Raw genomic sequence first — 14648 nt, forward strand, 5'->3', positions numbered from 1 at the left:
TATATATATATATATATATATATATATATATATATATATATATATATATATATATAGTATGGGGGTTGGGCATTTGTTAGTGTTGGGTTGTTGGGGTTCTCGAGTTTTAATCACATAAGAGAAAAGAAAACTGATTAAATATAATAATACCATATTAAGCCTTTTGTCATCATTCCAATCTCTCCCACCCCATAAATCCCACCAGGAATCACTCCCAGGTCAGAAATTCCACTCTCTGTCCTACTTGTTCCTGGGCTGCTCTCTTTCCCATGGCCAGATTGAAACCTCCCCCATAGTAAGTGAATCCAGTCTCCTCCCACATACAGAACTCTAATAATATTCCCTGGTTATGGGCTGCTCTCTTTCCCATGGTGAGATCCAGCAAATAGACCGAAGCCATGAAAGGAGCCAAAGTTGAAGATAAGACCCAAAGCCACAAACACCAATGTGTTTTTTTAAATTTTATTAAACCCCTGGCCACCAATTTATTATTTTAATACTCTATAGGCCAATGGCCACCCATGTTTTTTTTCCTAAAATTTTCTCTGGGGCCTCAATGTTTCTCTTCAAGCTGTAAAGGGGGGGGAGCATGGCCACCAATGTTTTTTAAAAACTTTTATGCGGGGCCTTGGCACCACCCCTGGTGGGCCCAGAAAACGTTGTTGTCCCGTGATTTCTAATGGCAGCCCTGGCCTTGCATGTGCTTGAACCTTCTGGTGTCATTTTTAGCTGCAGATCATTTTGCACCTGAAACATCCAAACAGATGCAATTGTGCTTGAGTTTTAATACAAATTTGGTGCAAGTTGCATTTTCCAGGATTTATGTCACTTCTGGACCACCCATACCATTTACTGTACATCCCTTGCACTGGACACACATCTGTTTTAGTGATTCAGCCGATTGTAGGGTGGTAGCACCCCAGTGTCCCCAAGTATCAGTCAGCACAACTGCTCATCATTCCTCGGAAGAGGCAGGTGGAGGCATTGGAATCATGTGGAAGTGCAGGAATAGAATGGAATGGGCATCAGTGTGGGCTTTGAGGTGCCAGTAGCTTAGGGTTCTCCTGCATCAGTAGCTAGACTTGTGCAACCATGAGGCTTTGGCAGGTTTGGAACTGGGAACCTCCTGCTTATTGGCTGCTCTGCCTTAATCACTGGCCCGGGAGAGAAGCCAACAAGACCCCATCATCTCACATTTATTCTCTACCTCATCTATTCACCTGGTGCTCCCAGCTCATCCCAGCAGCCATATTGGTCTCCAAATCCCTTACAGTGCACTTCATTGAATGGTAACCCCCAGAAATGACACCCTTCTTCCCTGTGAGGGGCAGGGCCAGTGGCGTAACTTCGGATGCCAGGGCCCCCCTGCAAAGAAATTTTCAGGGCCCCCCTCTGTACAAAATAGTGGGAGATGTGCTGACTGAACAGTGAGGAATAACAGTTGTGTTTTAGTGATTGTATTTGCCCATGGAAACAAAAAGCTTTTCACATAGCAGCAATGCGATTTCTCCTACCTCAGCTCTGTGTAAAAGCTCTTGCCTTAGCTCCCTGAAACTTCTTTAAACTACAGCCGGTAAGAGCCCACACTTCTAATACAGCCAGTGCTTGAACTGGGATCAAAAAAGTGGAGGGATGGTACGCTCGGCACACATAGCACCCACCAATACTTTCGAGTTTCAGACATTTTAAGCCAAAACCATTTTGCTATTTCCATGTTTATTAAAGGAGAGCTAAACCCTAGGTAAAGGACCTGTTACCCAAAATGCTCAGGGGCTGGGGTATGCCAGATAAGGGGTCTTTCCATAATCTGGAACTGCATACCCCAGTCTGCTAAAAATCATTTGAGCATTTAGTAAACCCAATAGTTTTGTTTTCCCACCAATAAAAATTAGTTATATCTTAGTTGGGATGAAGTACAATATTCTGTTTTGTTATTACAGAGAAAAAACAAATGTTTTGAAATTTTGAATTATTTAATTCAAATTAAGTTTATGGTAGACAAACTTCCTGTAATTTGGAGCTTTCTGGATAATGGATCCTATACCTGTACTGCTTAATACAGCCAATTACAGTAGGTACTGGTTTTGAAAGTCTTTTCTGAAACATTCAACCTGCAATCTCTGTTTAATTAATAGCCCCCCTGGATTCTCCCGATCATCTGGGGCAGTAAATTTGGCTTCTGTCTTTCCCCTGACCTCATCACAGTATTAAATTAACTCTTTCATATCACACGATTTTCTTTTATTATACGGCTTCCCCCATGGACCTTGTACAGGTATGGGACCCATTATCCAGACTGCTTGGGACCTGGGGTTTTTTAGATAAGAGATCTTTCTGTAATTTGGGTCTTCATGCGTTAAGTCTACTAGAAATTCATTTAAACATTAAATAAACCCAATAGGCTTTTTTTTTCTTCCAATAAGGATTAAATATATCTTAGTTGGGATCAAGGACAAGCTACTGTTTTATTATTACACAGAAAAAGGAAATTATTTTTAAAAACTTGGATTATTTCTATAAAATGGAGTCAATGGGAGACAGCCATTCTGTAATTTGGAACTCTCTAAATAACGGGTTTCCAGATAATGGATCCCATACCTGTATATACATTTTTTTAAGAAACTCTTTTCACACACTTTTTTTTTTTTGGAGAAAAAATATGAATTCTGGTGGAAATCAACAAAAACACAAGTAGCCTAGAAAAGCTAGTATAGTTAATGATCTCTGCCCCAGAATGGTTTATGGTCAGTTGACAGGGCCTTCTCCAATTAACTAACTATAAATCTAACTTCCAGCACAGATGAAAGCTGATAGGAGCTTGTATTGATTTCAGCAAAACTCTCAGTACCTGCACTGGATATGCCTTTTTCTTTCTTCTTGCTGTTGCCCTGTCTCTGCAAAAATCTTTACTCTTCTCTACAAGCATTTTTCTTGTGTCTTGTCTCATTTTCATGGCACCACATGTTCCGTTCCACGACTCACTCCTTATCTTGAACCCGACATGCTGCGTTGCTTTCGCCCCACCCCCTTCTCCAGGTTGTTTTCACTCTGCTCCCTCGGTCCTGTACTTAAAGGGATCCGGTCATCGGAAAACATGTTTTTTTTCAAAACACATCAGTTAATAGTGCTGCTCCGGCAGAATTCTGCACTGAAATCCATTTCTCAAAAGAGCAAACAGATTTTTTTTATATTCAATTTTGAAATCTGACATGGGGCTAGACATTTTGTCAATTTCCCAGCAGTCCTCAGTCATGTGACGTGTGCCTGCACTTTAGGAGAGAAATGCTTTCTGGCAGGCTGCTGTTTTTCCTTCTCAATGTTACTGAATGTGTCTCAGTGAGACATGGGTTTTTACTATTGAGTGCTTAGATCTACCAAGCAGCTGTTATCTTGTGTTAGGGAGCTGCTATCTGGTTACCTTCCCATTGTTCTTTTGTTTGGCTGCTGGGGGGGAAGGGAGGGGGTGATATCACTCCAACTTGCAGTACAGCAGTAAAGAGTGATTGAAGTTTATCAGAGCACAAGTCACATGACTTGGGGCAGCTGGGAAATTGACAATATGTCTAGCCCCATGTCAGATCTCAAAATTAAATATAAAAAAAATCTGTTTGCTCTTTTGAGAAATGGATTTCAGTGCAGAATTCTGCTGGAGCAGCACTATTAACTGATTCATTTTGAAAAAAATTTTTTTTCCCATGACAGTATCCCTTTAACCCTTAACCTTCTTGCCAACCTGCATAAATAAAACAGTGGCAAGGTTAGGGCAACAGTTCCCTGCCCTCCACCTTCTCAGAAGTTAAAAAGAAAAAGCTCCGGTATTATTAATTATAGCATCACTCCCAACTGGATACAGCGCATGCGTCAGACATGAGCTACAGGAGCTCTTGAAGGCCAATCCTCCCGCACGCCTTGCATTCGTACCGGATGCTTTTTAAAGTTGTTAAATTTTAGGCGGAACTGAGGCAAAAAGAGTTAGGTTTTCAGTGGCAAAAGCCCCGTAGAGGTCCAGATCACCAGCTCCATTCCCCTAAATGATCCTGGCTGGTTGCACATACTGAGGAAGCAGGACCCTGCCGGGCCCCCCTGCAACAGCGGGGTCTGCTTCCTCTGTAGTTACGCCACTGGTGCTACTCCAGCAGAATTCTGCACTGAAATCCATTTCTCAAAAGAGCAAACAGATTTTTTTATATTCAGTTTTGAAATCTGACATGGGGCTAGACATTTTGTCAATTTCCCAGCTGCCCCTGGTCATGTAACTTGTGCCTGCACTTTAGGAGAGAAATGCTTTCTGGCAGGCTGCTGTTTTTCCTTCTTAATGTAACTGAATGTGTCTCAGTGGGACCTGGATTTTACTATTGAGTGTTGTTCTTAGATCTACCAGGCAGCGGTTATCTTGTGTTAGGGAGCTGCTATCTGGTTACCTTCCCATTGTTCTTTTGTTTGACTGCTGGGGGGGAAAAGGGAGGGGGTGATATCACTCCAACTTGCAGTAGAGCAGTAAAGAGTGATTGAAGTTTATCAGAGCACAAGTCACATGACTGGGGCAGCTGGGAAACTGACAATATGTCTAGCCCCATGTCAGATTTCAAAATTAAATATAAAAAAATCTGTTTGCTCTTTTGAGAAATGGATTTCAGTGCAGAATTCTGCTGGAGCAGCACTATTAACTGATTCATTTTGAAAAAAAATTTTTTTCCCATGACAGTATCCCTTTAAACTGGACCTCAGTAAAATATGAGAAGCGCGACACTAGGGAGATCAAACTTCCAGCTGGAGTATCCTACACAAGCTAGCACCCACACTGATATTGCTCTGTACCCACCTTGTATTATATATTCCCTTCCCAAACTCAAGTGTTACTGTGTATTCACAAACATACTAAGGGAACAAAAAATCATTAGCACCCGAGGCTAAAAAACTCTAACAAGTGCCTCCTGCTCTTTGCGGCCTCTGGCACTTAAAAACCTGGGTCTGTCTTGCGAGTTAGAGGGTGTCAGAGAAAAAAAATAGTTTACCATCTGCCTATTCGCTCGCACCCAAAGCAGCACAGGTATGGGACCTGTTATCCAGAATACTCAGAAACCTGGGGTTTTCCCAGATAAGGGATCTTTCCATAACCTGGCTCTTCATACCTTAAAAATCACTGATTATTAAATAATCCCAATAGGCTGGTTTTGCTTCTAACAAGGATTAATTATATCTTAGTTGGGATCAAGTATAAACTACTATTTTATTATGACAAAAAACAAAAACAAATCACAAAAAAAAAAATTATGAAATTTTGAATTATTTGATTAAAATTGAGTCTATAGGAGATGGCCTTTCCGTAATTCTGAGCTTTCAGAATAACGGGTTTCCAGATAATGGATCCATATGCTGGTACAGCTGTCATTCAAGAAAGTTACACCAGGGTGCAATCCAAATGGCAAAATATATAATAAAAAAAAACAAACCGAGGGCACTTTTCACCCATTTTGCCTTGGGTGGTAGAATTGCTGCAAGGTAAACAACATCCATTCAATATATATATATATATATATATATATATTCAATATATATGGATATATATCAATATATATCCATGAGGCTGAACTCTGCTAGGCCTCCTCACTATCACTCTCTGCCTCATTGTCAGATGAGAATATAAGAGGTGGGGTTACATAGTCTGGGAAATTTTCTAGATTAACCATCAGAAATCCAAAATGTTCCACGTCTGGCGGTTTCTTCATGCCCCCAAATGTACAAGGAACAGTAAAGACGCGCTCTGCAAAAATGCTCGAAGGCGGGCAAGTCAAGTACATGAAAGCAAGCTTGGCGAGAGCAGGCCACAGACACTTTCTCGTCTTCCAGTAGACAAGCGGGTCTTCCTTGGCTCCAATAGTTTGATTATCTTGAAGGTACTTTTCCACCATGACACAAGCAGAATGGCTTTCCGTTGACAAGGAAGCTCCAGTAGTTTTGGACGCCAAAAGGCCTACACTCTCTAAGTGCTCAATTAGGGATTTTTCCTTCTGAATCAGTGGTGGAGCCACCAAGGTTCTCCTCTGGGAGTTCATACCACCTTCAGCCACATGATAGTTCTTACTAGCAAGCAGATCTGATTCCAGACTGGAATCTTTGAAATGGGAAGCTGGCCACAAGGAGGATGACATGATCTCCTTTACTTTCTTTACAAGGATTTGCTTCCAGAGGTCGATATCAGAACCAGGTGGAAGTATTGCCTCAATCCTACCTTTAAAACGTGGATCAAGCAAGGTGGACAGAACGTACTCTTCCCTCTGAAACATTTCATTTATTCCAAAATCCGAAGAGATTTTCAGAGTGAAATTGTCAATCAAGATGACACCTTTAACATCTCCCTTACTTTCAAAATGTCCTCTAATCTGTTTAAGAAAGATATGGAGGTATCGAACCTCTGGTAGCACTTGGCTCAGACATGAACCACCGGCACTGACCTCTCTTGTAACCATTTCAAATGGCTGTAGAAGGTCCACTAAGCAAGCCATGAGACTCCAGTTGCTGGAAGTCAAATGCAGATCAGCCGTTTCTAATTTGAGCGACCCTAGATACTCTTCGATAGCTCTCTGCTGCTCTAGGAGTCTCTGCAGCATATAGAACGTTGAAGTCCAATGAGGAACTGTTTCTGGTTTCAGATGTCGATTTGGCAAATTATTTTGGAATTGCAGCTCACTCAAGGTTTTCCTCGCACTGGCTGAGTGAATAAAATGGCTGCAGACTTTTCGAGCTGCCTCAATTGTGGAAGCAATACATCGATTGTTTTGCAGAAAATCCATTACTAACAAATTTAGGGTGTGGGTAAAACAAGGTATGAAATGAAAGTTAGCACTTTTAATAGCATGGATGAGATTAAAGTTGCCACTGGATATGAAGAAACCTGGACTCAGGACATTTGGAGAAAGCCATCTGTTCATTTGCTGCGTGAGCTCTTGTTGAATGCTGCCATCTATATAGTCTTTTGGAAAACCTTTGGTGCATAGAACAGCGTACTTTCTTTGAACGGACTGCCGATTATCTGGATTTAGAACAGCCCAATGTGCCGTTAAGGCTAAATAGTCCATGGAAGGCCCACTGCTCCACAAGTGGGTGGTCAGATGAATATGATAGCTTTCCGATCTCTTTAATTCATTCATCACTTTCTCACACACAGCTTCGTAGAGCTGGGGAACTGCTTTACCAGAAAAAAATGATTTTGAAGGCACACAATACTTTGGGTCAGTTCTGGTCATGAACTTTTTAAAAGCTTTGGAGGAAATAAAAGAGTATGGAAGTGCCGCACCACACATTAATTCTGCTATATTCCTGTTCCACGACTGGGCTTTAGGGTGATTTGGGGCATACTTTCCCTTTATGTGCAAATCATCACTCAGTGGAAGAGCAAGTTTTTCTTTTGTGGTAATAGACAAATCATCTCTGATCTTTTCATTGGTTGATTCTTTATCTTCTATGTTATAATCCACCTGTATGGCCATGACTGGAGGAGTCATTACACCTGATATTTCAGTTGAATATGTCTCATGATGGGTAGGTGACCCATAAAGTCCAAGTATAGCTTGTGGCTGAGGATATATCTGTTCCAAAGGCTCGTCTGTCTCTTCCTCCTCCTCTTCATCTACCTCGATTATGTTCTTTGGTTTGTTTATCTTACCTCTGCCCCATTCTAAAGGGTGTTTCCCCTCAAGGTGACGCATAAGAGCCGTTGTTCCAAAATGACCCTCTCGTTTTCCACGGCTCACACTCAAATGGCACAGGGTGCAAACAGCTCTACAGATATTAGTCTGGTCAATGCAGAAAAATCGCCAAACAGCAGAGGGAGACTTTCTTCTCAAGGCTCCCAGAGGCGCTTGTGGGTTGTTTGAAATTATTAAGGCATGGGAACTTGATTGCCCCACAGACAGAATAGGAAGGTTAGGATTAGAGTCTCTTGTAAAGTTGGGGCAAGAATTCACAGCCTCTCTTTCATCCTGAGCAAGCATTTTCATTCTCTTTTTGTCCATATCTTCTTCAAGCTCCACAGGAACTTGCTCAACTCCCTCTTTATATTCTTCCCCCTCATCCTCACTAGAATCTATAATCTCATATGTTTTAAGGGAATCAAGTACTTGTGAGGAGGAGGTCGGCATGACATCTTGAGTTTCAGATGTTGTCTGAGAGCTATATAATGCACTCTGTACATTGCTGGCATTTTCACAAGGTTCCTCCTTCTCTTCCTCATCCTCTATTGCTTCATACTCTTCTTCTTCTCCTCCATATGTTCTCTGTGCTCTCATCGACTCCCTCTGTGCCCAAGCAATCGGATGCTTACTCTCCAAATGGCGCTTCAAAGCCGTGGTCCCAAAGCTCCCTCCTAACTTCCCTCGGCTGACACTGATTCGACAGAGGCCACAAATAGCTCTGCAAATATTGGTAGCATCGCGGTAAAAGAACTGCCAAACTTCTGAGGTGGACTTCCTCTTCCTTGGTGGTCTCTGGCCTTGCACATCATTTACCTCCCTCATTTGTGTGCCCTCCACTAGAAACCCTTTACCTAGGGTAACAGTCTCTTCCTCATCACTCGATTCCAGTTTAATTTCAATCTCTGGAACAAACTGATTTGGAGCTTCAGATGTCTGTGCATCATTTGGGTTATCCATGATGTGGAATGGGATAATGACAATGAATGTATATAGTAATTGGTTTGGTATGGCAGAATGCTGAACTGAATCACATTGCAAGGCTCATTTATGAGCGACAATGAAGGTCCGGGGAAATCGCATGTCTTTGAAGCAACTCATTTGTTAAAGCAATGAGCGCACAGCTCACATACCCGCTAATAACATCACTTTAGAAATGACTTTTCTGGTGAATCCACAGTTTCAATTCTGCACCCCAGGAACTTCAATATAATCATCAAAGACTGAATATGCAGTAGTCTTAATCATGTAGTCTTAGTTGGCTCATTCCATTAGCTGCCTGCAACGAGAAGGAGAAGGATATCAATATCGCAGTCTGATTCCAGAATAAATTCCAACATTCCGGTGAGCCTTGTGAGGGCCCCATGAGCAACATATTGCTTACTATCCCATTGGGTGTTGCTTTCAGTGCCCTCAAAGCAGGTAATTAAAGGATAAGTAAACCTTTAAAATAAGTGAATGTAAAATTGATGAGGGGGCTATTCTAAGCACTTTTGCAATGTACATTCATTATTTATTTTGGTTTTATTCCAAGATATTAAAGGGTACATGTACTGTTAATAGGAATGAATTGTGTTCCAACAGCGCCACCTGCTGGTCAGTTTCCCACCAGTCTGACCAGCAAGTAGTCAAGGAAGTTGTCAGGAGAAAGAAAGAGGCTGATGTTCTTCTGCTTAGGAATAAAATTAGAAACCTTTCTCACATCTTTCCTAAGCAGAAGAACATGAGCCTGAGTCTGAAAGTTTAATGTATAACTGGTGTGACAGTGCATTGCAGGAAGCTGCATTTAAGTTGTATGATATGGGCTGAAGGGAGGTGACTACTCCAGATAGGGTTAATAATCTCTCCCAATGAAGTAATTAGATGGCAGCTGAGAGCAGAGCTGGGCTTTTCCCTGGAGGTCTGGAAGAGACACAGTCCTGGGTGTTCCTGGTGTGGGAACAAAAGGCTGAGAGAGGACCAAGGGGCCCGTGGAGCCTGAGACACAGAGAGTGTCTGATTAAGAGAGAGATAGAGTGTCTGATTAAGAGAGACAGAGAGTGTCTGATAAAGAGAGACAGAGAGTGTCTGATAAAGAGAGACAGAGAGTGTCTGATAAAGAGAGACAGAGAGTGTCTGATTAAGAGAGAAATAGAGTGTCTGATTAAGAGAGAAATAGAGTGTCTGATTAAGAGAGACAGAGAGTGTCTGATTAAGAGAGACAGAGAGTGTCTGATTAAGAGAGACAGAGAGTGTCTGATTAAGAGAGACAGAGTGCCTGATTAAGAGAGACAGAGAGTGTCTGATAAAGAGAGACAGAGAGTGTCTGATTAAGAGAGACAGAGAGTGTCTGATTAAGAGAGACAGAGAGTGTCTGATTAAGAGAGACAGAGAGTGTCTGATTAAGAGAGACAGAGAGTGTCTGATTAAGAGAGACAGAGAGTGTCTGATTAAGAGAGACAGAGGAAAGAGAGCAGAGTGCCTGATTAAGAGAGACAGAGAGTGTCTGATTAAGAGAGACAGAGAGTGTCTGATTAAGAGAGACAGAGAGTGTCTGATTAAGAGAGACAGAGAGTGTCTGATTAAGAGAGACAGAGAGTGTCTGATTAAGAGAGACAGAGAGTGTCTGATTAAGAGAGACAGAGAGTGTCTGATTAAGAGAGACAGAGAGTGTCTGATTAAGAGAGACAGAGAGTGTCTGATTAAGAGAGGACAGAGAGTGTCTGATTAAGAGAGACAGAGAGTGTCTGATTAAGAGAGACAGAGAGTGTCTGATTAAGAAGAGACAGAGAGTGTCTGATTAAGAGAGACAGAGAGTGTCTGATTAAGAGAGACAGAGAGTGTCTGATTAAGAGAGACAGAGAGTGTCTGATTAAGAGAGACAGAGAGTGTCTGATTAAAGACGAGAGGTCTGTAAAGAGAGACAAGAGTGTCTGATTAAGAGAGACAGAGAGTGTCTGATTAAGAGAGACAGAGAGTGGTCTGATTAAGAGAGACAGAGAGTGTCTGATTAAGAGAGACAGAGAGTGTCTGATTAAGAGAGACAGAGAGTGTCTGATTAAGAGAGACAGAGAAGTGTCCCTGATTAAGAGAGACAGAGAGTGTCTGATTAAGAGAGACAGAGAGTGTCTGATTAAGAGAGAAGAGTGTGTCTGAGTTAAGAGAGACATGAGTGTCTGATTAAGAGAGAGACAGAGAGTGTGCTGATAAGAGAGACAGAGAGTGTCTGATTAAGAGAGACAGAGAAGTGTCTGATTAAGAGAGACAGAGAGTGGTCCTGATAAAGGAGAGACAGGAGAGTGTCTGATTAAGAGAGACAGAGAGTGTCTGATTAAGAGAGACAGAGAGTGTCTGATTAAGAGAGACAGAGAGTGTCTGATTAAGAGAGACAGAGAGTGTCTGATTAAGAGAGACAGAGAGTGTCTGATAAAGAGAGACAGAGAGTGTCTGATTAAGAGAGACAGAGAGTGTCTGATTAAGAGAGACAGAGAGTGTCTGATTAAGAGAGACAGAGAGTGTCTGATTAAGAGAGACAGAGAGTGTCTGATTAAGAGAGACAGAGAGTGTCTGATTAAGAGAGACAGAGAGTGTCTGATTAAGAGAGACAGAGAGTGTCTGATAAGAGAGACAGAGAGTGTCTGATTAAGAGAGACAGAGAGTGTCTGATTAAGAGAGACAGAGAGTGTCTGATTAAGAGAGACAGAGAGTGTCTGATTAAGAGAGTGGTCTGATAAGAGAGACAGAGAGTGTCTGATTAAGAGAGACAAGAGTGTCTGGATTAAGAGAGACAGAGAGTGTCTGATTAAGAGAGACAGAGGAGTGTCTGAATTAAGAGAGACAGAGCAGTGTCCTTGATTAAGAGAGACAGAGAGTTCTGTTAAGAGAGGACAGAGAGTGTCTGATTAAAGAGAGACAGAGAGTGTCTGATTAAGAGAGACAGAGAGTGTCTGATTAAGAGAGACAGAGAGTGTCTGATTAAGAGAGACAGAGAGTGTCTGATTAGAGAGACAGAGAGTGTCTGATTAAGAGAGACAGAGGTGTCTGATTAAGAGAGACAGAGAGTGTCTGTTAAGAAGACGAGAGTGTCCTGATAAAGAGAGACAGAGAGTGTCTGATTAAGAGAGACAGAGAGTGTCTGATTAAGAGAGACAGAGAGTGTCTGATTAAGAGAGACAGAGAGTGTCTGATTAAGAGAGACAGAGAGTGTCTGATTAAGAGAGACAGAGAGTGTCTGATTAAGAGAGACAGAGAGTGTCTGATTAAAGAGAGACAGAGAGTGTCTGATTAAAGAGACAGAGAGTGTCTGATTAGAGAGACAGAGAGAGAGAGAGAGTGTCTGATTAAGAGAGAGTGATTAAAGAGAGACAGAGAGTGTCTGATAAAGAGAGACAGAGTGTCTGAAAGAGAGACAGAGAGTGTCTGAAGAGACAGAGAGTGTCTGATTAAGAGAGACAGAGAGTGTCTGATTAAAGGAACAGAGATGTCTGATTAAGAGAGACAGAGAGTGTCTGATAAAGAGAGACAGAGAGTGTCTGATTAAGAGAGACAGAGAGTGTCTGATTAAGAGAGACTGATTAAGAGAGACAGAGAGTGTCTGATAAGAGAGACAGAGAGTGTCTGATAAAGAGAGACAGGAGTGGTCTGATTAAGAGAGACAGAGAGTGTCTGATTTAAGAGGACAGAGAGTGTCTGATTAAGAGAGACAGAGAGTGTCTGATTAAGAGAGACAGAGAGTGTTCTGATTAAGAGAGACAGAGAGTGTCTGATTAAGAGAGACAGAGAGTGTCTGATTAGAGAGACCAGAGAGTGTCTGATTAAGAGAGACAGAGAGTGTCTGATTAAGAGAGACAGAGAGTGTCTGATTAAGAGAGACAGAGAGTGTCTGATTAAGAGAGACAGAGAGTGTCTGATTAAGAGAGACAGAGTGCCTGAGCTTGAGAGAAAGTAAGTGCCAAGAGACCTGAAGAGAGGCTGAACGTTTGGATGAAAGTGGAGCAGTGAAGCTGACTTGGAACAGTGAGTAACAGGGCGCTGAGCTTGTAGTGGACCAGAGTCAGGGAGAGACCACGGGGAGGTCAGAAAGACTATATTTTCATATATATCAGAGGGTTATATGTTAATGCTATTTTGCCATATGCAGACGCCCTGTTAATTGTGTTTTATTTAAAGGGGAACTACAGCTTCCACACCAAAATGTGATAAAGAGGCCACGTAACACAGAAACCCCTAATATCCCCATCACAGTTATTGGCTTATTCAAAAAGTCTGAATAAATGGCATTTCTATGCTGAAATCCAGCTGTGTAACAGTTCTTCTCTTTCTGCATCATTTGAAATCCTGGCAGGGAAGGAGGGACTAAACACTAATATTACACATTGTACTTACAGATAACATGCAGGAACTACATAACCCACAATGCATTGCACTGGGATGTTCCTTTCCTTATTGAAATCACATGTGCAGGGAATTGGGGGGTTTGGAGGATGAAGGCTGAGGACAGATGTTGATACAAAGTAGTCAGTTAGCTCAGCAAAGTAGTCAGACAGATCAGCAGGAGAGCAGGGGGCTGGGCTTAGGGAACTGTCAGAAACCATTAAAAATCATGAAAAGTCTGTATATTTTTTAATTGATCTATGTTGCAAAGTTGCTTGAAATTGTGTTTACTTTTCAAAAAGCTTAAGTTTTGTTTGTGTGGAGTTCCCCTTTGACAATTAAAGGCAAAGTTATTATGTTTCTGCATTTTTAGGTGTCCCTGTCTCTTCTCTGCATAAAATACCTGTCTGCCAACCATAACAAAAGCTAATCTTCCCACACAGAACAGTAGTTCTGGAAAAATGCCATTCCTCTATAACCCAGAGCACATGGTGCTGCCCATACACAGGCTGAGCGTCCCCAAACTCAGTCTGAGCGACCCCAGACCCAGTCTGAGCGACCCCAGACCCAGTCAGGCCCATATACAGTCTGAGAGACCCCAAACCTAGTCTGAGCGACCCCAACCACAGTCTGAGCGACCCCAGATCCAGTCAGGCCCATATACAGTCTGAGAGACCCCAAACCTAGTCTGAGCGACCCCAACCACAGTCTGAGCGACCCCAGACCCAGTCAGGCCCATATACAGTCTGAGAGACCCCAAACCTAGTCTGAGCGACCCCAACCACAGTCTGAGCGACCCCAGATCCAGTCAGGCCCATATACAGTCTGAGCGACCCCAAACCCAGTCTGAGCGACCCCAGATCCAGTCAGGCCCATATACAGTCTGAGAGACCCCAAACCTAGTCTGAGCGACCCCAACCACAGTCTGAGCGACCCCAGACCCAGTCAGGCCCATATACAGTCTGAGAGACCCCAAACCTAGTCTGAGCGACCCCAACCACAGTCTGAGCGACCCCAGATCCAGTCAGGCCCATATACAGTCTGAGCGACCCCAAACCCAGTCTGAGCGACCCCAGACCCAGTGAGGCCCTCATTGGCCAGTGTATGGAGCATCCTGAGCTACTGTATTTCCTACCCACAATCCCTGGCACCTGAGGTTTCCACAGAGAAATGCCATTTGTGTGATACGGACTGAGCCATGAAATAAAGGCAACATGATTGTGCTGCAGTCCTTAGTGTGTGAGGTGTGGGCTCTGTGTGAATATTGTTGTATAAGAGAAAGAAGAGTCGCACAAACACGAAGCTCGAGTACAGACCCAGCCCACACAGTGTCACTCACCTTCCCAACACAACGAGCCGCACACACAGCAGAGAATCCCACTCACTACTCAGCGCTCAGCCGGGACAAACCATCCGCAAGGAAGGGGGCGGGTTATGAACTCGCATAATAAATGCCTCGGTTATGAACTTAAACACCTCACTAGAACGATTACTCCATATTGAAATACACCAATGCTGTTTTTGTTTTTTCATATTCTGAGGGGGAAATGGCAGCACGGGAGGACTGATGTCTATACGCCCCTACTCGCAGTGGAACAGGCCAAA

The 14648-nt window shown here is 42.7% G+C and overlaps 1 protein-coding gene across 1 annotated transcript; it reads right to left on the reverse strand.

Moving 5' to 3' along the window:
- Nucleotides 1-5255: 5255 nt before the first annotated feature.
- On the reverse strand, nucleotides 5256-14600 carry zbed6cl.S (ZBED6 C-terminal like S homeolog). The gene is made up of 2 exons (XM_018224061.2): nucleotides 14383-14600; nucleotides 5256-8970 (listed from the first exon to the last, which is right to left on the reverse strand). Exon 2 carries the CDS (start codon nucleotides 8649-8651, stop codon nucleotides 5598-5600), a length of 3054 nt encoding a protein of 1017 aa, XP_018079550.1. The 5' UTR covers nucleotides 8652-8970; nucleotides 14383-14600; the 3' UTR covers nucleotides 5256-5597.
- Between the last annotated feature and the right edge of the window lie 48 nt (nucleotides 14601-14648).

Source organism: Xenopus laevis, chromosome 6S, assembly GCF_017654675.1.
Source record: "Xenopus laevis strain J_2021 chromosome 6S, Xenopus_laevis_v10.1, whole genome shotgun sequence".
Classification (NCBI taxonomy): domain Eukaryota; kingdom Metazoa; phylum Chordata; class Amphibia; order Anura; family Pipidae; genus Xenopus; species Xenopus laevis.

Excerpts from the sequence above, each read along its gene's own strand:
- zbed6cl.S (XM_018224061.2), bottom strand. The coding sequence starts at position 8,651 with ATGGATAACCCAAATGATGCACAGACATCTGAAGCTCCAAATCAGTTT.